The sequence below is a fragment of the Haliaeetus leucocephalus genome, unplaced genomic scaffold (genome assembly GCF_000737465.1).
Source record: "Haliaeetus leucocephalus isolate CR32 unplaced genomic scaffold, Haliaeetus_leucocephalus-4.0 Scaffold616, whole genome shotgun sequence".
NCBI lineage: Eukaryota > Metazoa > Chordata > Aves > Accipitriformes > Accipitridae > Haliaeetus > Haliaeetus leucocephalus.
The window spans coordinates 3843561-3868886 of NW_010973052.1; the positions used below are offsets into that span (position 1 = coordinate 3843561).

Here is a 25326-nt window from a genome sequence, read left to right on the forward strand (position 1 = left end):
TCAACATGTAGACCAATGATGATGGGCAGGTTAGCATGACATGTACTGAAGGCAGAATGTAGGTAACTGTTAACATGTAGCAGAAAGTGGTGTGTGTGCAGAAAACTTTGGGTTCTTGCATGTACTGACAACAGAATAGCAGCTGCTCCTTTCAAATAGGAGGTTCCATGCTATTGGGACGCAAGTTTTGTATGAAATGTGTTGCCTTGTACGTTGAGCCGCTTCGTAAATAAAACTTTAATGTGGTTTTCAAAGTAAATATTCTTTATGATGCATTGCTTTTCTGTTGTTATCAGTGATAGCTCATGGCTTTCAGCTGGGAAAGCAATTGAGTATGAAATTGGGATGTTCTGTTGCGTAAGTGACACTAATAAAATAGCAGAATGGTGTGGGAAAACAGATACTAAAAAATATGTAGCTTATTCTTCCCCAGGACTTGTAAATAAATATTCAAACCACCATGATAAATGTATTTAGACACCATTTTTTCCCTGAAAGGATGGTCAGGTACTCTACCCAAGTGGCTTAAGTTAAAAAGTGGGTGCTATATTAAATTCACTGTTGCCTTCCTTTTGGGCTAAGACTATTATGATACTGCTTTTAGCTTAGGAAATGGTATAAAATTGCCACCATATGTGGTCTTCCCCTGCTCAGCGTTCATGAGACCCCTCCTGGAGTACTGCACCCAGCTCTGGGGCCCCCAGCACAAGAAGGACATGGACCTGTTGGAACGGGTCCAGAGGAGGGCCCTGAAAATAGTCAGAGGGCTGGAGCACCTCTCCTGTGAAGGCAGGCTGAGAGAGTTGGGGTTGTTCAGAAGAGAAGGCTCCGGGGAGACCTTAGAGCAGCCTGCCAGTACCTAAAGGGGGCGAGAGACTTTATAACTAGGGCCTGTAGTGACGTGAGAAGGGGCAAGGGTTTTAAACTGAAAGACAGTAGATTTAGATTGGTCATGAGGAAATTTTTTAGGCTGAGGGTGGTGAGACACTGGCACAGGTTGCCCAGAGAAGTTGTAGATTTCCCATCCCTGGAAGTGTTGAAGATCAGGTTGGATGGGACTTTGAGCAACCTGATCAAGTGGAAGGTGTCCCTGCCCATGGCAGGGGGGGAGTGGAACAAGATGATCTTTAAAGGTCAGAAACCTTTAAAGGTTTATGTTGGCTATATGTATGGACTAAAAACTTTACATATAACCTCTTTTGGTGGGGAAGTAGGTTATCTTTCTTTTGGGTCAGTATAGTGGGTCACATGATTGGTTGCGATCTCAAGGAGTAAATTGGTGAAAATTCTATGGGAAGGATACTTCTTAAAAACTGCATCGTGTAGACATCTCCTTAAAACTCAAGTTTACCATTACCAGTAGCAGGCAGAGTAGTAGTCTACTATCCAAGTGTCCTGCTGTTTCTCCAGGAGGCATCCCTGAAAAGCACAGTGGTTACTGATATTTCAGATAGCAAAGGATTTTTTCTGCACAAGAATTAATGTATTGGAAGTGGTGATGCATGAAGGGACGTAAGAATTTAAATATACAAGGAAAGTATATATGGTGTGAAGGATGGAGAGGTGGGAACAGGCTCATCAACTGGGGGAGAGGCTGGCTTTTTGGAGTGGATAGCTGGTGTAAATCTTCTAGTGCGAGCTTTCTTCCTGCCTCGTTGAGAATGCTTATGTTGTTTTCGTTACTGCTGTCATCTTGCTCCTGAACAAAGATCAGGATGTCGAACAAGGAAAAGATGAAGAAAAGGGGTAATGGTCAGGCATTCAGTCTCATAGGTGAAGAGGCTGGCTTCTCTCTGGATGATGATTCAGTCTGGAAAGACAGCATCTCCTCCATTTCATGTGTTATCTGTCATCCTGTTCTTGGTCTTCTATGACAAATACAGCGAATTTAAATAAATCAGGACAGTGTGTATTGTCTGACCTGCATATATTTCCTTCTGTTCAGTTAATTCTTACATCCAAAAATGCTTTGCTTTTTGTCATAATCGGTCAACTGCTGTGTGGGACAAATGAGCTTATGGCTCAAGATCAGAAGTAAGGCCAACCAGCAAGAATAGAAAGGCGAGTCTCTGCTACAGACCACCAAGTCAGGAGGAAGAGGTGGATGAAGCCGCCTTTAAACAACTGGAAGAAGCCTTCTGTTCAGACGTCCTGGTTCTGTTCAGACGTCCTGGTTCTCATGGGGGAATTTTACCACCTAGTACCTCCTAGGGAGGCAATGTGGCAGGGCCCAAGGAATTGAGGATTTTTCTGGAGAGCTTGTAGGATGGTTTCTTTCATGCAAGTGCCCCCAGCTAGGGAAAACGTATTGCTGGTTCTGCTACTCATGAATATAGAAGATGATGGATGGCAGCCTTGGCTGCAGTGACAGTGGATGATGAAATTGAAGATCCTGAAATCAAGGAAGGCGAGTTCCAGATTAAAGCATGCTCTGTGATGGTGAATGTATGCATGTTCAGGTCATCTTGGTCAAGAGTGTAGCAAGAGTATAGTAAACATTTTTGTTCTATTTATTTACTAATGGTAGAGTGGTAAATAAGAACTGAATTGTGTATCTCTCTAGTGCACACAGGGAAGAAACCTTTTTTTTTTTTTTGATGATGTAACCTAGAATTTACATAGATGCTATGCATTAGTTTCTAAATAGCTGCTATGTTATTTTCCTGCCAGAGTCGAACTTGGAAAAATTAAGTGCATTTTGCCAGTCTGATTGTGCTGTTCTTTGGTGGCAAAGAAGTAGGTAACTGACAGTGTCTGGTGGAATACCGATAACTAGGAAAAATAGACTGGTACTTGAATTTCTTTGAAAGTTCTCTAAATATCTTTAAAATTTCTTGCTGTTAAAGATTTTAATACTGAAATCTTGTTCTGTAGTGCTTTAAATTTTTGCTTGTTTGTTTTAATATGTTCCTAGTGTGAATTAAATTTACCAGTTATTGCAAATATCTATTTTGCTTTGGGCTTATTTGGTACAATGCATTTGTGAAATCTACTGAAATAAATGGGACTGGTATTTATATAGATGACAGAATAAACCATAAAAAACCCTCAAAGGCAATCTTGTTTAAGGACAGCCTACTCTGAAGCAGTCCTTCAGTGAGCTGCACAACTGCTTCACAGGAAAAGTTAAAAATGACAAATGGTTTAAAAAAAAAAACCAACTTCAAAAATAACCCAGTAGGTGAACTGAGGATGATTAGACTGTAAACTCTTTAGGGTAGGGGCTGTTTTCTTAATTTCCGTTTATGCAGTGAGTTGTTTAGCACTTCTAGACATGACAATAAGTTAGTAATTATCAGAGCTGGGATAGTGATAACAATAACCCTTAGATGACTAGGTGGCTTTAGGCATGGGCAGACGAGTTTTTGAGGGAAATAATAGCCTGTCTTAGAAAAATTCTTATTATTTAAAAAATGAGAGGAATGCTTGAGTATGTCTAAATCCATTCTTAAAGGACTACCTCTGTGATCAGAAGAAGGGTCAGGAAGTTAGGAGAAAAGTAAAATGGGATGTCTATAAAATTCAGTCTTCTGAGCGTGATCTGGTTGAATGGTAAACAGTGTGGATGTATGGATATATCCAACATTTCAGTATCAGGCTGGAATGGAAGAAGAGAAATTCACTTTTCTCCCTTCACTGAGCAGTTGTTGATACTCACTGGTGCTGTTGGTCCTAAGAGTCATGCTGATCCCCTCATACTGCTAAATAGGAACCTTACTTGCTGTGTGTTGTCATCGTTTAGCATTACAAATAGCATCCTACAAAATGTGATGGAGTCAAAACTGGAAAAGTAATTTAACGATGATTTCTTTTATATGTTGTTGAATCTCAGGTGATCACAGACTTTGCATGCACACTTGTAGTTTGGCTTGTTCCTAGTGAAAACACTTCAGATTGTTAGTTTAGACTCAATATTTTAAAAATGAAAATGAGCCTAATCACTTGCCCACTGGGTGAAACTTCCAGCATTGGCACTTTGTCTCCTCTGACCCCTGAGGGGACAGGCTTTTACTCCAGAACTAGAGTACGCAGGTCTTGTTGAGTGTGGAATGAGCCCAGTAGTGACTCAGAGCTGAGAGAGGATGGTCATGGCATTCTCAAGAACTAGTCAACACAAAGCTGTGGGAGTAGAGGGAAGAAACTTCTTTGCTGACCTTTCTTTTGATCAATTCATAGACTATATGCTATGTAGTGAAAGATGATTAAGTCTGTCTTGACTTGTATAATTAGAGTATCACTTGAGTATAAATTTGCTTTACAGTGTACTTTCTGGTTGAGTCTCTGACCTCTGATTTTGCTCTCTAATGGGCATCTTTGCTTCTGTCAAGTGCTTTCATTACTGACTTTAAACTTCATTGACACCAAATTCAGATGACACTTTGCTGTTTTCAGGAGAGTTTGAGCTGTATGCATTTAATTTTAACTACCTGGATAAGCTGCTTTCTGCTTTATGGCATATATTACACTTCTACAGTTTTCCTTTGTGAGTGCCTCTTGCTTAGGATTGACTTCAGTGCCCTGCTGATGGGTTAAACATCTTTAAGGTTTCATGGAAACCTTCATAATTTGTTGAATGGCTGTGGTGGGTTGACCTTGGCTGGACGCCAGGTGCCCACCAAAGCCGCTCGATTGCTCCCCTCCTCAACTGATCAGGGGAGAGAAAAAAATATAACAAAAGGCTTGTGGATCAGGATAAGGACAGGGAGATCACTCAGCAATTACTGTCATGGGCAAAACAGACTTGACTTGAGGAAATCAATTTAATTTATTGCCAATCAAATCAGAGTAGGGTAATTAGAAATAAAACCCAATCTTAAAAGCACCTTACTCCCACCCCTTCTTCTTGGGCTCAACTTCAATCCCGTTTTTCTCTACTTCCTCCCACTGAGTGGAGTGGGAGGACAGGGAATGGGGTTGGGGTCAGTTCATCACACATCTCTGCTGCTCCTTCCTTCTCACAGTCTTCCCTTACTCCAGCCTGGGGTCCCTCCCACAGGAGACAGTTCTCCACAAACTTCTCCAATGTGAGTCCTTCCCAGGGGCTGCAGTTCCTTCCCCGGGCTGCAGTCCTTCAGGCACAGACTGCTCCAGCGTGGGTCCCCCGTGGGGTCACAAGTCCTGCCAGCAAACCTGCTCCAGCGTGGGCTCCTCTCTCCATGGGTCCCCAGGTCCTGCCAGGAGCCTGCTCCAGCGCAGGCTTCCCGTGGGGTCCCAGCCTCCTTCGGGCATCCCCCTGCTCTGGCGTGGGGTCCTCCCCGGGCTGCAGGTGGAGATCTGCTCCCCCGTGGAGCTCCCTGGGCTGCAGGGGGACAGCCTGCCTCACCATGGTCTTCCCCACGGGCTGCAGGGGAATCTCTGTTCTGGCACCTGGAGCATCTCCTCCCCTCCTTCTGCACTGACCTGGGGGGCTGCAGGGCTGGTGCTCTCACATCTTCTCACTCCTCTCTCCGGCTGCAGTTTCTGTCCCCCAGCAACTTTTTTCCCCTTCTTAAATACATTATCCCAGAGGCACTACCACCATTGCTGATGGGCTCGGCCTTGGCCAGTAGTGGGTCCATCTTGGAGCCGGTTGGTATTGGCTCTGTCGGACATGGGGGAAGCTTCCAGCAGCTTCTCACAGAAGCCACCTCTGTAGCCCCCTGCTACCAAAACTTTGCCATGCAAACCCAATACAATGGCTAATTTTCAGTATGTTCTGTATTTCCTGTCTGTTTCTGTGCATGTCTCTTGTTTTCAAATTAAGCAGTAATTTTTATCAGACTGATCATAACTCCTCAAAATAAAACTTGTATTTGGCATGTTCATATATGGCTATGTACTATAAAGATGTCAGTTGTTCATGCCTTCTTTTAAATGTATCTACAGTCTCACCGGTGTTAAAGATTTCAGAGGTATTTAGTTAATATCTATATTTTTCTCACAAAATAAATAAGTTAGTATATGGTTAAGGTATTTAGTGTTCACTCAGTTTATGAAATTTCTTTGCTTGCTGAAGAGTGAAGTATGTTTTAATGTAGCTAATGTCTTTTGTGATATTCTTCATGCTTTCCAAGTTCCATAAATAATCTGATAATTCAGTAAGATGTGCTCTTGCACACTTAGAAAAATAATGTGATAATTCAGTAAGATGTGCTCTTGCACATTGAGAAATACACAGTATTTTTCTTTTAAATAGATGATGTTAAAATCACAGGGATTTCTTTTTTTTGTGAAAATGATGGAAGTTGAGACTTATTCAACATATTTTATGAATGGATACTGTGGTAGACAAGTGTAAGGTAAATAAGCTTTTTGCTCTTGGCAGGGTTTGTTTTGCTTAACTGTAGTAATTTAAAAATGTTTATAATCTAATCAACATTAAACTGCCGTAAGCTGTAAGTTTTGCCTGAAAGGCAATTTTGTTCACTCCTGGCTGCTTGCTCTTGCTTGGTGCTGTTGTTTAGCTGGATGGTGGAATGGCATTTGTTGACTGCAGTGGCAGTTTATGCTACTTTAAAAGGTTCGTGAAATTGCAGCTTTCAAAGCATGCAGCCTAATTCCTTTATCTTGGTTCTCTTGACATTGACTGGAGACGTCTTCTGCAGTACCTGTCTTACCTATCCATTTTAGGATGGGATGACTCTGGGGAGTGCCCTTGCTCACCACTGATAAGAGTAGACTAAATGCTTAGTTTTGCGGTAGCTAATGGGGGGTAAGATGAATCTCATCCTTTTGTAACAATAGATGACTTTTCTGTTTTGCTTTATGTTTATTAGCTTTCAAAATGATCTAAACCTTTGACATTTTGATGATAAAAGGTTGGGTTTTTTAATGAAAAACTGTAGTGTGTGGCCATAATGATAATTATAATAATGGTAATGAGATGATGTGCCAGAGATAATTTCCTGTGCAAACTTGTGCTGTATGTATCTATCTGCCTAAATCGGCTTTATAGTTAGGAACACAGGTAAACCTCATGGCATGGGAAGTTTAAGTCACATTTCACTTCTAAACTGTAAGTTAGTTTCTAATGCTAATGTAGTGTTAACTCTGTTGTACAGACATGGAAGTAATGAAGCCTTTAATTGATGAACAAAATTCAGATGCCATCTCAGATGAAGAGCATGAAAATAATTTCCTGCCAGTTGAGAAGCACTACCAGCTTGATAATGAAGAAGGCATTACGTATGTATTACTCTTAAGTATGAGCTGGTTAAATTTTGTTGCTTCTGACTTGTTTCTCACGAGTAGTTTACTGAACTCTTAAGGGTTTTTCTTGCACCTGTGGTACAGTTTAGTGGTTATACATCAGGACTTTGCATAGTTCTGCCAAAAAGCAGCCCATTTTGAGTAGGTTCTCTGTTTTTTGGAAGCTAACAATGTACTCGCTGTAAAATATTTCAAGGTGCTCATTTATAAAGTGATTGGGTCACTCAAAATCCAAGCACTGTTTAAAGAAGGTTTTGATTGATTTTATTTTTTCATAAAGAAACTTCAGAAAACTTTGGAAATAATCTGTTTGTTAAAGTTTAATTAGAAGAACTTGTGAAGTGTTTTTTTTTCTTTTGATAAATCTTTGGCTGTCAGACTTGTGATTTGCAGCTGGTAATTGTTTTGAATGTTATTGATTCTAAAATAGCATGGACGAAACGTGGTAATTTTGACTCTGTGGCAAAAGGACAGTAAAATTGCACAGAAAATAACCTTTCACAAGCTGGAGGAAGGAATTGAAGATCAGACTTGTATATTGTATTTGAGGGAGCTCACATGTAAAGATGAGTAAGAACATTATTTGAATGTGCTGGACATTCTTTAAAGTAGCTGGACCACTTAAAGTAGTTGAAGCTCACAATTTATCCCTTTATTAATAAATGACAGAGGGTGTGGTTTTGGTTTTGCTTTTTTTTTTTTTTGCTTCCCCCCCCAATCTCAGCGTACTTCTAATGTGACTTTCTATATTTTTATCCTCAGGTTTATACAAACACTTACACACCTCCTCAAGGGAAACATTGGAACTGGACTTCTTGGTCTTCCACTTGCAATAAAAAATGCTGGCATTGTGGTAAGAATTCAATTATTTTTCATAGATTAGAAAAATTATCTAGAAAGATCTACAGATATGTGTCTGAGTCTGAAAAACTAAAATCTCAATACTTTTTGTTTGTCACTTCAACAGAGTTGTGTTCTATTTTTCCTCTTTAGTCTGGCGAAGTTGGTACTGAAGATTGAGTTGGTTTTTTTTGGTTTTTTTTTTTTTTAGAATTACTACTTCACACTGAAGGCTTTATAGCACGTGCTGTGTTTTTGCTCAGCCAAAGTGTTTTTCTGGCGAAAACAAAAACTTTATCAGAAAAAAGAAAGATTTTGATTCACTCAGACTCCTATGATGTCTCATGGGAATTGTTACTATGGGGTTGTCTTATCTTTGTCCAGACTTCTCTAGAGCCAGACTGTATGTCCGAGGATGCAGCATCAGCTTGTTAAATCAATCTTCTGTTTCTGCAGAAACAGGGTATAGCACAGCTTGTTTATACTAGGTAACAACCAATGCATTTCCTAAGGCAGGGCAAATTTAATCAAGTGAAATTTTCACCTTATGCTAAATAATCCTGTAATTCTTTATTATAGGACATTCGGTTTAAGAATGGAAGTTACATGTGAAAAGCAAGTACCTTCTGTGAAAACTTTTGGTCAAACTTCTACTCCAAAACAAATTACTTAATTTGGAAATTATCTATGACTTCTAATAGTAGAAGTTATCAGGGTTGTGGTTGTGTTCTTGTCTTTTTTTTTTTTATACTGTACATCGTCAAGTCTACTAATGTAAGGGAAAGAAACTTTCGTTGTCATTGCCACTTTAAAGTGGTTCAAACTACTGTTTTGAATTGTGCATATATGCAGGCTGCTCCCTTGACAGATTTTTTTGGGAAATGTCTTAATGAAGCTGTTAGAGGAGTGAAGTTGTTCACACTCATTTGGTATTTATGGCTTGATCTCCCCTGAGTAGCCTTCTGTCAGGTAGTGAACTAAAAGTAAGGAATGCCATAAAGCATCAGCAGCAAATCCCCCTCTGTGAGGGGGGGGGAAAAATATTCAGTTGCATAAAATTTTTAATTCTTAATTTATTTGCTACAATGTGAAATTTTTGCATGTAAAGATTTTCCCCCAACATATTTTCATGGAAAATTCTGTTTATCTCCTTTGTCCTCCCTTTTTTTTTTCCATACCAGATTGGACCAATCAGCCTTGTGTTCATAGGAGTTATATCTGTTCATTGTATGCACATCTTGGTACGTTGCAGCCACTGTCTATGTCAGAGGTAAATGTGGAACTACTCTGTTGCTGAGTTTGAATATTTTTTTCTTTCTTCTTTTCTATTCCTGATTTTTGGCCTACAGAATGTCCTGCTGCTGTAGCAGTTTCTTCTTTTCTGTTCAGAATCCTGTACTTGAAAGAAACAACACTCAAATTCTTATAGTGCAACTATAAATGATAGCTATGCTTTGTGCAACACTGCTTTAATACATTGAAAAAATATTTGTTCTCTGCTCATACACAAAATGAAGTCGGTTTGACTTGTGTTGCCTAGTATCCTGGTTTTTGCTGGCAAATAATCAGGTCTTTTTCTTTGCAGTTCTAATTGCTTAGCTTCAGTCCATTAGTCCTTCTTTATCTTCATAGCTTCTGAATCTTCATAGCTTTGAAAACTGTCCAATTTATAAATAGCCAGTTTATAAGTACTTTAATAGGAATAGAAGATAAACGCAAAATTGTTGTTGATGTCTTTCATGATTATATGTGAGTTCTGTTTCTTTGGATTGTGACAACTTGATTCTTTGAAATTGTAGTGCTGAAAGAATGTGTTAAAATGATGCTAGTGAGCAGGTAAACACTAGATACTCCTCCAAGTGAGGTGTGCAGTACTGGGGGGGAAGTAGCAAATTTGATAGAGTATTTTGATTAATAGTGACTTTTATTAAACATTTTTATCTTACTGTCAGGTGTTAAAGAGAAACAGTGGGAGGGTCTCGTATTTAAGAAGTGCGGTGAAGTTTTTGAACTGAATAGAAACACAAAACTGTTTGTGTCCCTGTAGCTGGAAACACCATCTTATCAGTTTAATGTGGTATTGTACTGTGAAGGGATCCTGTCGTTCCTGAATTCTTCACTTTCTCTGTAGTTTTGAATGGCCTTTGAAGATGTACATAAAACTAAGATCACTGAAACAATTGTGGTTGACTGCTTGTCCAGGAAAATCTGTTGAATCCTGTTGAAGTTTTTTGTGACTTCTAGGTTTGAGATTAATTTCTTAAGCTGATATTCTAAGAATCTAATTTTGGATTAACTTACCAAGAAAGTTGTTCTGTAAGAAACTGACTTAGTACTGTTGAATTAGGGGGAAGCATCATTGTGGTTCACATGCTTGTAGAGTGCTGAATAGCCCTTCCTGGGGGAAAGAAGCCCAAACCATACCTCTAAAATTCAGCAGTTGCAGAATGGTGCCACAGGTTATTACTTATTATAATCCTGGGAGGCCACCAGCATTTTCAAGGTAGGGATCTAGGCCCTCGTGGTTTCTAGTAACTCTGTTCTTTCTTCACTCTTTGATTTCAGGATGAAAAAATCCTCACTGGGGTATAGCGATACAGTTAGTTACGCCATGGAAGTGGGGCCCCTGACTGCTCTTCAGAAACGAGCTTCTTGGGGACGGTAAGTTTGCATTAGAATTTAATTTAATAAATTTGTTATTAAAAATTAATGGCTACACTTGCATTGGTTAGGAGATTTCCTTTTTACTAAGATGTTACCTGCTTTAAGAATGTGTTTTCCATGTTTGAAATATTTTTATGCAGTGTTGTTATTTCATGCAGCCAGCTAGTAGTGGTGACATGGGAGGATTGAGGAATGTCTCTCTCTGTTAGGCATTTCAATTTTCAGGTCTACAAGAGCTGTGAAGAAAAGAACTCTGTGTAGTAATATAGGAAGAGATGTGGTACAATCAGAAATGCATTCTGTATTGTCTAATGTAGTGAAGTAATTTAAATTTTCATTCTCTTTTACCATAAACACACTTTCTCTGCATCAGAGTTCACTCTTTAAGCAGGTCGACACTGCAGATGTTAATTACTTCAGTATATTTATTCTGAAAGGAAGCAAAGCAATTCTTTGATTCCTGTTTAAATATAACATACAAATAATGGAGAAATACTTACTAAATATCTGCATGTCATTATTGCAAAATAAATAGCTTGTTGTCTCTTTTAAATACTTTATCCCTCTTTTAAAAAAGACCAATATTTTTTCTTTGCCATTTGTTGCTGTATAGCTGTTCATGGAGTTTATGGTATGAATAAAGAGTAGTGAAACTCAAAAACTCAGACATATTGTTCAACGTTAATTTAAAGTGTTTTTTCCTCACTTGAGGAAGAATTTTTTTTGGTTCTGCTGTTTTCAAGGATGCAGCATCTTGCATCCTGTGTTTTGGCTGTTTGTTTCGAATAAGAAAAAGGTCAGCTAGTCTTTCAAGATCTTTTGTGATAACTGCATAGGAATGGAGTAGAGCTCAATTAGAGGAAAATTGGTTTGTAGTGAAATATAATGGCAATTCTGTAATGCCCCAAAGAGTTACAAGCCACAAACGGCAGTTTGATTTCCAGAGACACTGTGCTGCAGCAAATCCATTCTCTGAGGCAGATCTCTGCTGTATGCCTGAATCTAGCAGAGTTTAGTTACAGCATGTATTCAGTCCACTATTGTGTATAACATTTTTTCAAAAACAATCTGAACCATAGTTTAAAGTGTTTTTTCAATGAGATACAGTGTCTGAATGTGTATTTGGATACATTGATATAGATCCACTTAGTAAGATGTGAAAATGTTTGTTATTTTGAATTGCTGAAACTTATATAACTTAGACTGTATGAGACATTTCATCTCTGGTCCTGGTGGAAAACTGCTGTGTTGGGGGCTAACGGACCCCAGCAGAATTTATATCTGCATTGAATGTGTGTGTCTGTTGCTTATATTTGTCCCACATTGTTAAGTCTTTGAATTTCATTTTATGCCACTTTAAAATATGATCACCTTTGTTGTTTTTTTTTTTTTTTGAGAAACTTTGATGCCTACTATAAAAAACAAACATACAAACCCACTGTGTTTTGCCATAAGAGGAACCTGCATTGCAGTGCTCATGAGATTAATGTGGCATTTGAATCTACCATTTTGACCACTGTAAAAAGGAGCAGTAATTGTATATTTGGTAGAAATGGGTTAATTGTTTGGATGGTAAGTATAATGTATGTTTGTTTTTTCTTCCTCAGGTATATTGTCGACTTCTTCCTAGTGATAACACAGCTGGGATTTTGTAGTGTTTATGTTGTGTTCTTGGCAGAAAATGTGAAACAAGTGAGTAAGTTACTGTATGGAAACAGTTATGGTTTTACATTCATTTTTCCTCACTTTTATTTCCTATCCTTATAAAGTCCAACAGAACTACTTGTAAAATGTGAAGTTGAGAGATGCACAGAATAGATTGGTTCTACCACGGTTTCCACAAAAGAACCTTTGGTAAAAAAGAGCAATGTGCAAGGTGAACTAAATTCAGATCTTGTGCAAGTGTTTGTGGCTTCATTGACTTCTAATTTGTTTGTTGAATTTAAAAATAGTGGAAATGATAGAAAATTAAGGTTGAAACTGTTCTAGGAGCCAGTCGTCCCTGATATTCCCCCCCCACCCCGGCTTTCTGGTGACTTCCTTCCCCCCCCTCCCCCCCAACCTCCTGGCATATTTTAGCCTTTTCATGTCACTGGAATCTTTCTTTGGTTCTTGTTTAGTCCCTCCCATTTTCTAGAACGGTCTCATCTGCCACAGAATCCACTGTACTTAAACCAATTCTGATTTTTGTTTTTAAAAATGCCTGACATTGAAATTTCTGCAGCCTCCTCCAGTAGTCAGTTCCAATGCTTTCTTATCTGTTAGACAGCTTCTTCTTTGTAGAAGCTTAAAATTTCTTATCGGCTTTGTAAGTCCTTTATTTCATGTTCTAGCTATAAGTAATTCACTTTTTTCTATTTGTGGATACCTTTTATATTTTTGAATATGTTCCCCTATTACAGGGGAGGCATGATAGAATCTGATAATTATTCTTGCTTTTCTGTGAATGCTCTGCAGTTGGTCACATCTCTCTCTTTTTTCCAAGTTTTATCCCTGAAGTTGGTTATGCTACTCTAGCTGAAGTTCTGCTTGTGACCAGTAGAGCTGAAAGGTTATTTCAGAGGTCTTACAGATCATATTCCAGACTTGACACTTCAGTGTCATGGTCATTTTGCAGGAGCATGTCATTGCTAACTCATGATTGACTTGTGATCCACTGTGATCTCCTGATCCTTCACTGCAGAGCTGCATTCTAGGCAAGTCTTCTGGTTCTTGTTTCTGTACAGATGGTTTCTGCTTACCTATAGAATACTTTATTTTTCCTTACCGGATTGATTTTTAACAGTTCTCACGGTTTAATTTTAATGCTGTTTTTCAATATTCTTTCACTTTCCATCTGGAATAGATGTTTAAACCCTGTTTACTACATCATGTGTGTTACTAATGAGAATATTAAATAGCGCTGCTCATGGAGCATTTCATGTGTTTTACTGTAAAACTATTACATGTATAGTATGTAGTATTAAACATATACAGACACATTTCAATATGTTATAGATTTTTAAATAGATTGGATATTAATTGTTAGAAAAATACTGTGATTCATTTGTGCAAGTTGATTTATTTAAGGATGTCTAAAAATCAAATACTTCACCATGCCATATTTATGAAAAAGTCAATTAAAAATTGCAAATGAATCCCCACAAATGCCTATACACCTCCCAAGCAACCCCCAAACCTTTCCATAAAATCCAACTATCCCTTTTCTCCCCCACAACCATCCATCACTGACAAAAGCAAACAAAACCATGCCTGTCACTTTCATGACAGCTGCTCCTACTTTCATTCATGTTTTTTGTCTTTCATTCTCCAGTCCTTCTAAGCTCTTCTGTTTCTCATCGGTGGAGATTTTTCTGTTGACGGGCTCCCTGATGTCTGTTGGTCCTTCCTCTTTGCACACTCAGCAGTTGCAGTCAGCAGTTTGTGTGTCTGAGCGGGTGGTCCGCAGGAGGTCAACCAGCACAGGCTGGATGCTCAGACAGGAGCCACACACACTTTGAGCTTGTGGTGCTCTCTCCTCCATGGACTTATTAAGATGCCAGGACTATACCAGTGTACTCTGCTGTGTTTTCTGCTCATAAGATTATGGTTAGTCACTTGACTTAAAGCTAATGAAGATGATTCTGGGCCTGTGTCTAAACATGAGTGCTTCTGTAATTAGTGAAGTGGGTGAGGAATAAGGTATGGCAGATTACTGAGCATTAAACATCCATATGGACTCTTATTCTACCCAAAAGGTAGAATAAAGGTGTCTTGGCATAGCTTAACTTACTTTAATTAGGAAGAAGAGTGTCCCCTTGAGAAACTAGTACACAGAAGATAGTATGTTTTTTTCCTTCCCTTGTAGATGAGTATTTATATTGTATTTAAAAAGTATTCCAAGTTCTACAGATGAAGATCCTGTCAAGATGAGGCAAATTTGTGTGTTTGGAAGCTGGATACACTGTAATTTGCGTCTTGGGAGAGAAAAAACCCCCCAACCTTGAAAACTACAGTCCTACTGTCACAGTCTATCTCAATACCTAAAAATCCTATTTTACATCTGCTGTCCTCCTTTTGCTGGCCTTCTGAAGTGGGGTTTTTTATTGCATCCTTTCTAACGTAAGTTCTAATTAAAACCTTTCTTATCAAATATGTATCTGATCAACCAGTTGCTATATATGTGTTTTGACCTTAAGGAAAAGATGAGACTGAACACTTATTGACCTTGGCACTTGCAGATTTAAAAAAAAAAACACAACCCAAAACCTTTTCAAGAAACTTGTTGGTGGTTTCTTGAAGAAGAGTTGAAAGATCTTACAGGAAAGCAACTGCTGCAAAAGCAGTAGCTGCGGAGACCCATGACATGTAGCCTGTGAATGAATTGAAGTCGTCAGCAATTCAGAAGTTCCACTTCCAAGTGTATTTGATTTAGATTGCTCTGTGCTCTCCCTTCTGGGAGGGAGAAGTCTGTGGTTTCTTCCTGGCAACTTTCTGTTGCAGAAATCTGTCCCGAAGAGGGCACCAAAGAACACAAATTGGTACTGCTTTAAATCTCTAATTGGGGGTAGTGGAAGGATGAGGAAGGGGAACAGAGGGATTGGGGGAGTGGAGAACTGAGGTAAAGGGAAAACAGCAAAAATGTTACTAATACCACTCCTTGACCCATACCTCTGTGTTATGTTCATACTCTTCTGATCATGTTTGCATGTTGGTATGTGCAGATTAAGCCCACTGGAACCAGTGGGAACTTCCACTGAGATCTTTTCTTTATTATTCTTAGTTAAAACTAGTACCAACCCAAATTAGTAGTCTCTTCCTTCACTTTATTTACTGTTTCAGAGAACTAAGATGTGACAAAGCATTTTAAAGTGGTTCTGGCACATGAATGGACAGTCCAGATTACTTTGAGGTGAATATTTAGTTAGACACACAGTGGTGCATGTGAGTCTAAATATTTGTTTCATCTTTTGAATTCTGTGAAATGTTTGATGTACCCTTCTCACTAATGGATATGCAATATAGCTTCTGGTGCTAAATCTTTTCTGATTAGTGTCTGTAGGATTGTAACAATGTTGGCTGCATTACATTAGTGTTTTCCAGTTACTTTGTGCTACAAGACCCTATTTTGTTATATCACATTTGAAATGAGGCTTTTCCTAAGGAATATTTTCCTGGGGCACCAAAGAAACTTAGGTTGGTGGAGAGAGTTCTGGTTAACTCTGGCAGGATGCAATAAGGGGCTTAGGGGTGAAGGTGTCTAGAATTGGAGAAGAATGGTGAAACTGGAACAAAGAGCTTGAGGGTTGACTGCAAGCAAGACTGGAGCAGGAACACACTGGGATAGGAAAAAGGATCTGTGCTCAAAAGATGGTCCCCTTTCATGCCATGGTTCTGTTGCTCAAGCAGGAAAAGCAAAGTAAGACCTTAAGTCAAGCGTCTTGGCATTTATCAACTTGCTTGTGAGTATTTGCTGAGTTCTTTGGAAAAGTGTTCTTTTCTCATTGTTTGCTGGCAAAGCTAAAAAATGCCACACAAGTCCTTGCTGTGTGGGAGCACTTTATTAGATCTTTAGAATTTTGAAGATGACCCATGAGTGGGGTGCTACATAATGGAATATTGATTTACCCACCCCACCAGTTTTTGTAAAATGGAAAGGAAAAAAACCCAACACCGTCAGGAAATTGAATTTGGACATAAAATTAGAAGTGTGAAAAATGTGTAGTTTGGAAAGTTGAGTGCTGAGTAATAACGAAATACCAGAAGGAAATGAACTGTGAAAATTTTCTTTGGCCTTTTCATGCCAAATTACAGGATTACAATATAGTATTTATCTGCCTGATAAAATATTGGTTTTGTGCCAGATCTGGCCTTGTCTGTTGTACTGGCTGTTACTCCAAGTTGAATAAGGAAGGAATTAAAAGGAACCAATGAGCTCAATGACTATTGTTTTGATCCCACTAGGTGCTAAAAAGTCCGTAGACTGTGTGACAGAAAGAGTGAGTTTTGGGATACAGGCAAGAAAACAGTGGTCTTGGTTGAAAAGACTAAGGAAACAATTATTTCCTGCTTCTGAGAGAGTTCTTGTGTGTTTATCAGTTGAACTGAATTTTCTGCAGTCACTGCTTGTGCATTTGTCATTTTCTGAGTGCCTGACATAAGGAATCTGATAACCAGATTTGCACAAGTGTTTGATCTTCCTGGATACAGCTGAAGTTGGTGGATGCTGCACTTAAGGTATGTAAATGAAACATTAGGAGAGGCACTCCTGTACAGAAAGCTGTTTCAGACATCACACCATCAAGTAAGTTAATGCTTGAATAACCGAAGTGACTTCTGATGGAAGTCACTTTGTGACCGAGGACTTCACTAGCCTTTGTAGTCACTATGGCTAGTGACTTCCGTGGCTGTGTATTTCCTTTCTAAAACCATAATGATATTTTCTCATGTGGTTTAGGGAAATGTTTGTGGAAGGTACAGTCATGATAAGCATAGAACAATATGCAGATAATGTGTGTTCAGATTGGAAGTTGAACACTATTCACTGGGCTCTGTGACACGTACAAAAGAATACGTATGTATGCACGCCTTTTTCAAGAACAGATCCATTGGATGGATAAGTGAAAAGATTTGTCTAAGTTGGCTGATATTCCGATGAAATTTCAGATTATGTTGCTTTCTTTAGGAAAAAGACAGATATAATGTTTGCTGTTCTTGGCCCAGCATGACTGCCATATGCAGTGATGCACTAGCAGAGAGCAGCAGGAGATTGAAAGTGCTTGTTGTCCAGAATAGGAATCTGAGATTATATTAATCCTAATATTTAGGAGTCTAGGTTAGACAGACAGTGAGTCATAGCTTGTCCTAACACTATCAGCAGTAAAGCTTATAGTAAGCTAAACAGCATATGAGAAAGAGTTTAAAAAACCCAAAAGTCCTCCTGCTGCTTTGTATTTTGTTACTTGTTAGAACAGCTTTAAGTGTTGTCTGATTAATTATTTTTAAAAAAAAAATCTAGTAAAACACTTTCAAAGTGATGGTAATGTTAGCGTGCACCTGAACAAATCAGTATAATCTCATCTTCATTAGAGTTTTCCTGTTGCTCTTTACTGTCAAATCTCCCACAGCCAATTGCTCTACTCTAAGAGGGAGAATAGTGATCCTTACTTTTTATAATTTTTACATTTTACTTTCTGACTCAGCTTTCTTCAACTCGTCAGTCACTCTTGCCTGTTTGTTTAGCTCTTTCACAAGATTAACCTTTGCTGGATCTTATCTGGTGTGCCTCTTCTGAGTCAATGTACAAAATCACTATCCTGTCATGTTTCAAAATCCACCTCTGTGATATGGATATTTCCTGTGACATGCCTAAACCTGTAGGTAGTACTGACCTGATGTTGTTAAAGCTACTTTATTGATGTGAAGTTGATTTAAAGGTATAAATAGCCACAAAAGGGAATAAACTGTCTTCCTGTGCTTTATATCAGTATAATCGTGTCCATAATATGGGTTACATGGTATATACATGTGTGTGTATGTGTAAATAAAACTTAGCCCCAAAGTATTTTATTAATGCAAAACCCTGTGTATAATGGACATAATGAAAACAGCTTGACTGTCAACAGTTGAACTGAAACTTCCAAAAGTTTCTTTTTTTTAATAAATTGAACTATTAATTTTGAAGTCACGGGCTTCACATTTTGCTGCATGCAAGTAATAGCTAGTGAAGAGTAAACTTCAGAAACCTCCTCCTTGCCCAGACAATACTGTTGTCTTTAGCAGTGTTACAGTTCACAGTAACCTCTTCATCTGATGGCAAGCTGATTTCTAAAATACTCTGCCTGGGGTAAGTGTGTGCAGTTTCAGCAGTTATTAGGGGATAAGCAGAACTTAACTAACCCTTTCATGTGGTTTTTCTCTATACAAAGCCATAATGCTCCATAGGATAGGCTTCAGGAAACAGGGCTGTTTCAGGTAGGACTCTGATTTTCTTTTTTTATTTATCTAAAGACTTATAGCAGAATAATCCTCTAGGGTTGGTCACATCTCACTAGGGGGTTTGTTCCATTTTCTGAGTAGAGTTACAAAATACCGTCATACAATGACAGCTGTGACCACACAGAACAAAGATGGGAAGAGTAAGGAACTACCCTGCTTTATATTGTCGAAGTCAGTGTCACTGTTGTGCTCTGAAGACGAAGAGAAAAGAGGGAGTCTGGGACCAGATGGGCTGTATCTGAGAGTGCTAGAAGAAACCTGAAGTCTTTGAAAGACAATACAGAGTGGGGGATTTCCCTGAGAACCAAGGAGAGGCAAGTGTTGTACTTACCTTCATAAAAGGCCAAACGAATAATTAGGAGAATTACAAGGCAGTCAGCCTCCTTTCAATCCCTTTGAAAATCAGGGTTTGAGTCTTCTTGGAGCATATTCTGGGCACATGAGGGAGAATAAGGTGACTGGAAACAGTCAGCATGGATTTACCAAGGTCAGTTGATCAGTCACCAACTTGATAGTCTTCTATAAGAAAAAAGTCTGCATTTGTACATAATGACAAAGTACTAGATGTCACCTTGACATTAGCAAGGTTTTTCATGCTGTCTCTGACAATATCCTTGTATCCAAGTCAGGCTGTTATGGGTTGGATGGATGGGTGGGTGGATGGACAGACAAGACAACTAGCTGTGGAAAAAAAAGCTGGTTGTATGGTCAGGCTCAGAGGTCATGATCATGAGCCAGCAATGTGCCCTGACAGCAAAGGAAACCAACAGCATCCTGGATTGTATGAACAGGTGAATTGCTGGTAGATTGAGGGAAGTGATTATCATCCTTTACTTCACGTCTGTTAGACCACATCTAGAATACTCTGCCAAGTTTTGGATATCCCCAATACTGGAAAGACATTGACAAACTGGAATGAGTTCAGGGGAGGGCTGTTGAAATGGTTGGGGCTGGAGCACTTGCCCTGTGAGGGCTGGGGAAAGTGGGTTTGTTCAGCTTGGAGAAGAGCTGGCTTTTGGAGGACCTAAGAGCAGCCTCCCCAGGACTGCAAAGATGGCGTCTAGAAAATTGAACCAAGCTCTTTACTGAGGTCAAGTGGGAGGATGAGGGAAAGTGGTCATAAAATAACATGGGAGTTTCTGACCTGAGGCAAAGAAAAACTTTAAGACAGCCAAACACTGGAACCAGTTGCCCGGAGAGGTTGTGCAGTCTCTATCCTTAGAAGTTTTCAAGTTTTCAAGCTGGACAAAGGGGCGAGGAACAATCTGGTTTGAACCCATAGCTGATGGAGCTGTGAGCAAGCGATTGGACTATAGACCTCCTGAGGTCCCATCTAACCTGAATTATTCTATGATTCAGGGAATTCAAACCTCCATTTTTAGATGAGGTAATGGAGAAGACTGTTGAGAATACAATGTTTTGGGTAGTAGATAGGAGGTTTGACAAGGCAAAGTGACTCAAATGAGAGATGGTGTGGGAGAGGGGAAGGGGCAGCAGGAAGACTGTGAATTTTGTGGAACTGACATTTATTCCAGACCTAGAATTGCAGCTTTTGGGTTAAAAACGTACAAGAAGTCGGTGCTTTTGATAGCTGAGACTAGGACAGCTGTGATTGCAAATCTGCTTTACTCAAAATATTAATCTATGCTGAGCGGGTTCAGAATTTAATCTTTTTTCTTTCTTTCCTCCCAGCTAGAAAGTCTTTGATACCCTGGCTTCTTTCTTTAAACTGTATTTCAAGGGACACGATCTGATGCAGGCTCCTGCATGTCGTGACATTTTTGAGAATCCGCTTGGCGTCCATTTCCTTCCTCTGGTGATGCTGGGGCAGGGAAGAGTGTGGGGAGAAGAGGCTTACAGTATTGTAAAGCAGAATACAGTGTTGTGGTTTATTGTAGGAATATAACTCATATCTGAAACATGCAAGTGGGAGGTGGGAAGCTAGGGTCAGGGTGTCACAGTCTGATAATTTTAACTGGCTGTGTTTTGCTAATTCTGCATCGATATTCATTCATCTGATAATGGTTGTGGAGAGGTTGTGTGCAGCTGTAGTGTGTTCTGTGCTTTCCTCATATTTTTGTGAAGATAAAAGGCAGATAATTATAAAGGCTGTTTTGTATGACCACTCTTACCTAACATAACGTGGAGGTATGATCTGATCTTAAGCCCATTGTCAGGGTATGTGATCACAGTAGACCTAGTCTTGAATAGAATTATATAGAATATTGTATATGACATTTTTCAGCCATATTAGCCAGTAAACTCTGGTTGACTATCTAGTTGGAATTTGGTGGTGTTAATAGAAAAAAAATAATAGTTCTAATTTTAGGAACTTTTAATTGGGGTTTGTGTACAAAAATAGAATGTTTTTGTCTTAAGAGAAACTGAAGTGTTTGAATTCTTGAAATGATTTGAGTAGAAGCTGTTTTATACTGTGGTTTTGTAAAAATGTATTTTAGAACCTGAACTGTATCCTGCCTGCAGTTATTTTTTTAGGAATAATTTATTTTTTTTAAACAGCTCATCAGGCTTACAGACATTTATGTAAATAGAAGGCACATTAGATTAAATATTTATTGTAGCAGAGGTTTTCAGCAGGACTTACATGCTCAAATCACACTGTCATTCTTAGGAAACCTCTTACGTGTCCTTGTGGGCAGGCTACCTGTGAATGCATGCAAGCAAGTAAACGCACGAGACTGTTGTAAAAGCAAAAGGCTGTTAAGTGCTTGTTCTGTATTTCCTGCTTTCCCACTACACTTAAAATAGAAACTTCTACAGAGAGCTTTACTTCATGTGGCATTAGGGAAGTAATTTGGTTAAGTGTTTGACATATTGCTTGGCAAAGTGGAGTTACTGTAGCTGCATGAATTCACTGGAATTCAGTTCTAAATGTATTTAGGTCTTCGCCATAGCTTTCTAAAACCATTATCTTAATGAAAACTAACAGATGTTAAACATCTTGTAAGTGACACTTAAGATTCTTGCAAGGTGGAAATGATCAGTGTTTCCATAATGACTGGTGTCCTCTCTTGTCATTTAAAGTGAGATTTCTGGAAAACATGTGGTTGCAGAATTGTATCTTGTATCTTTCCCTTTTTCATAAGGAAAAAAATCTGTGTAGTGCTTTTTGTTACAGAGAAAAGAATTTTAAGTTAATTCTGTCTTCCTGAGTTTGTGGATTATTTGAAACAATGGACATAAAGTGAATTGTGCAATTTTTTTTCTCCTAGACTTGTGAAGGCTGAGTTTTGGCAAACTTGCCAATTTGAATGACTTGGTTTACATACAGTTGGTCTTACATTATCAATTAATTCCCTCTGCCTCATGAAAGTCTCGTAGTGCAAATGATGCCTTGATTGCCTACCGTATCTCCAGCCTGTCCTCTTTTCTCCACTTCGTCCTCTTCCTCAAAGTAAAAAACGAATAGCCCTGAGTTACTGTGACCTATAAAATAAAATAGATGCCATTAAGTACTGGTAATTTGGTGTTCGGTTAGGACTGCCGTGGCTATGTAAAAACTTAGAGTGTAATGGTAATACTTCCTCCTTTCATTGTAACAGCTTAACGTGTTTGGATTTTTAGAGACAGGATCTATGATCTTATTTCACTTGCACAGACGATAACTGGCATCCTAAAGAACAAACCACATTGAAAGAATTGCCCATAAATTAATCAGTCTTGGGACCATGCCTGTGAACTGTGACAAGGATAATAATATTTGAGAATTGCTACATTGTACACTTCCTGGGATTGTAGGGTTATACAGTCTTTCTCTGAGTTCAGTTCTATATTAAGTTTTAAGAAAGTGCTATAGTACTTGGTTGCCTGACAGTACTTAGGAGTCAGAGTATTGTCTTCAGTTGTTTTGTTATATATTTATAGAATCATAGGGCGATTTAGGTTGGAAGGGACCTTAAAGACCATCTAGTCCACCCCCCCTGCCGTGTGCAGGGACACCTTCCACTAGACCAGGTTGCTCAAAGCCCCATCCAACCTGGCCTTGAACACTGCCAGGGATGGGGCATCCACAGCCTCTCTGGGCAACCTGTTCCAGTGCCTCACCACCCTCACAGTGAAGAACTTCTTCCTTACATCTAATCTAAATCTACCCTCTTTCAGTTTAAAGCCATTACCCCTTGTCCTATCACTACATGCCCTTGTCAAAAGTCCTTCTCAGCCGTTCTTGTAGGCCCCCTTTAGAGGTACTGGAAGGCTGCTCTAGGTCCAGGATATTGATTTCCCATTTTTGTTTAAGTCTCTTCGTGCTATAAGGAACTTTTTTTTTTTCCTTCATTGTCTAGGTATCTTTTCATAGTCATCAAGCTAAAGGCTTTCTGCAGCATGACAGATTAAGCACAGTCATGTGCTGATCTGTAAGATGGTGAATGCAATGTAAGGGAAAAGGAAAGGATAAGCTCCTAGGGAAAAGGCATGATAAGATTTAAAACAAATGGATTTGAACTATTACCATTTTGCAGCAAGCAGAATAACCACCAGCTCTTGATGTTTTGGTTGTGGTGTGCACATAGCACAGAATATATTTCCACAAAACAAATTTTGGCAGTTATGGCCACATTAACGTTTTTCCAAAAGAAGCAATGAGAGTTGTGAATAGTGCCAAACTCAGTTTTCTGAACTGCACTGTAGATAGCTATTGTAATGTTATGTACACAAAATGTAATAACACTTTTACATTGTGTACTATTGTTTATCTATAGGCATTAATTTATATCAGTTTAATGGATACAGGACTCACAAGTCTCTCAGAGCTCATGGTTTTTAAAGTTGAGTTAACACTGATTAATAAAAGAGTAAAGAGTGAAAAATAAAATAATTTGAATTAAAGAGTTCATATTCTAACTTTATTTTGTATGTGTGCTGCTATGATGTGCATGGCAAAGGCATAAGATTGTTAGGCACTGAAGTCAGGTACAATAGCAGTTGGTCATCTTTACTCTCCTTAGGAAAATTAAAACTAATATTTAGGCCTAGATCCATCTGGCTTACATTCATTTTACCAAACTCTGTTTCTGAAAGGAATCTGATCTAAACTGCTCATGTGGATTTCCTCTTTAGTCATTGGTGGGGTAAAGATACTTTCAGGTCTTTCAGGTCCTGATTTCATCATTTGTCTTAAGGATGAAACACTTGCTAAAAGTGCCTTGTCTTCCACTCTGCACTGAGAGTACAGGGATCCCCAAATGCCTGACACTCAGCAGGTAAAGCAGAGGGAAAAATTTTCCTATAGAAAAACACCGATGTGACCATATACTCAGTGCTACCACTGTTCAACACGTTTTTTGGGGTTTTTTTTTGTGTTTTTTTTTTTCCTACAGGTCCATGAAGGATTCTTGGAAAACAAGACTACTCCCATAAATGTCAGTACCACCAGCAGTTCTTCTGAGAAAAGGAGTACTGATTTACGCATATATATGCTGGGTTTCCTGCCATTCATGATCCTCCTGGTCTTTATTCGTGACCTTAAGAGCCTGTCCTTTCTTTCATTGCTTGCCAATCTGTCCATGGCTGTCAGCCTGGTGATCATTTACCAGTATATTGTTAGAGTGAGTATGAAAAAAAGTTTATTATCTTTTTTTGTTGTTGTTTTTAGTGTGGCAAGTTGTATTTGTTGCATATGGCAGTTGGTCTCTGATGGATGTATACTGACTGACAATTTCTGAAAGGCAGAATTATGTATTTAATGGAGGCATCTTAATTTAAAGAGGTGCCTTAATACTTGAGACATGCTTTAAACCAGACTTTTACAGTACTTTTGAAAGAAAGGATAATATTGCTGCACTTAATAAAAATATGTATTGTAAAGTCCTGGAGTCCTTGAGTGGAAGAATATGTGAATTTTTATGGGTTGCGCATAGAACTTGCAAGGTTTTAATCTGGGTCAATCTTTTTGTTGCAACACAAGAACAATTTCAACAGCAACATTTATTTCTAGTGTTTCTCCAATACAGTCAGGAAAAATTTAAGACTTAACCCTTTAAGAATACATATTACAGACTTCCACCTCCTGAGAAGTTGAATAGTTGCTGCATTTTCTGGGTTGCGGCTGTTTTTCATATTTGGAGGCATTCCATAATGGAAAAAAATCACATCTAGAAACCTCTACGTTTTTCTTATGATTTTTGAAAAGTGATAAGTGATAGACACTGTTGCACATGGTGTAGATAAGTGGTGAGTGCCACTATTGTTTGAGAAAGCTTTCACATGAGTGTTATTAGACAAGGGGGAAGTGGAGGATGGGGATGAAGGCAGAAAAGCCAGCAAGAGGTATTGGCTGGGCGAGGAGGCGGGAGAAGTTACACAGAAGCGATTGGGGGACATAGTCATTAATTGTTCTGCAGGAACTCAGCTTGTATTAAAAAGATTTTCTTTTACTGTCCCTTATGGTTACGAAGAATATTTGTCCAGTATGAAAAGAGATTAAAAAATGCAATACTCTGAGAATAGCATAAGTTTGCAGAAGATTAAGCTTGAGGTGTGAGCTTTCCCTTTTGTTTTAATTGATGCTCACTCATATACACCAGTGTGATACTTTGAATGTGAGTATTTCTAGTGTCAGTAATATGAACCTAGAATAAATATATCTGCAACTGTCTGTGTGTGTGTGGGAAGACGGCTATAAATATGTATATAGGA

General features: G+C 38.8%; 1 protein-coding gene across 1 annotated transcript in view; it reads left to right on the top strand.

Moving 5' to 3' along the window:
* Nucleotides 1-2346: 2346 nt before the first annotated feature.
* SLC36A4 (solute carrier family 36 (proton/amino acid symporter), member 4) overlaps nt 2347-25326 on the top strand; it is a 105388-nt gene continuing 82408 nt past the window's right edge. Inside the window, exons 1-8 of the mRNA XM_010578271.1 lie at nt 2347-2459; nt 2706-2740; nt 7041-7164; nt 7951-8041; nt 9210-9298; nt 10594-10689; nt 12300-12384; nt 24009-24236. Of these exons, the coding sequence (XP_010576573.1) occupies nt 2347-2459; nt 2706-2740; nt 7041-7164; nt 7951-8041; nt 9210-9298; nt 10594-10689; nt 12300-12384; nt 24009-24236 (861 nt within the window). The remainder of the gene's footprint in view (nt 2460-2705; nt 2741-7040; nt 7165-7950; nt 8042-9209; nt 9299-10593; nt 10690-12299; nt 12385-24008; nt 24237-25326) is intronic.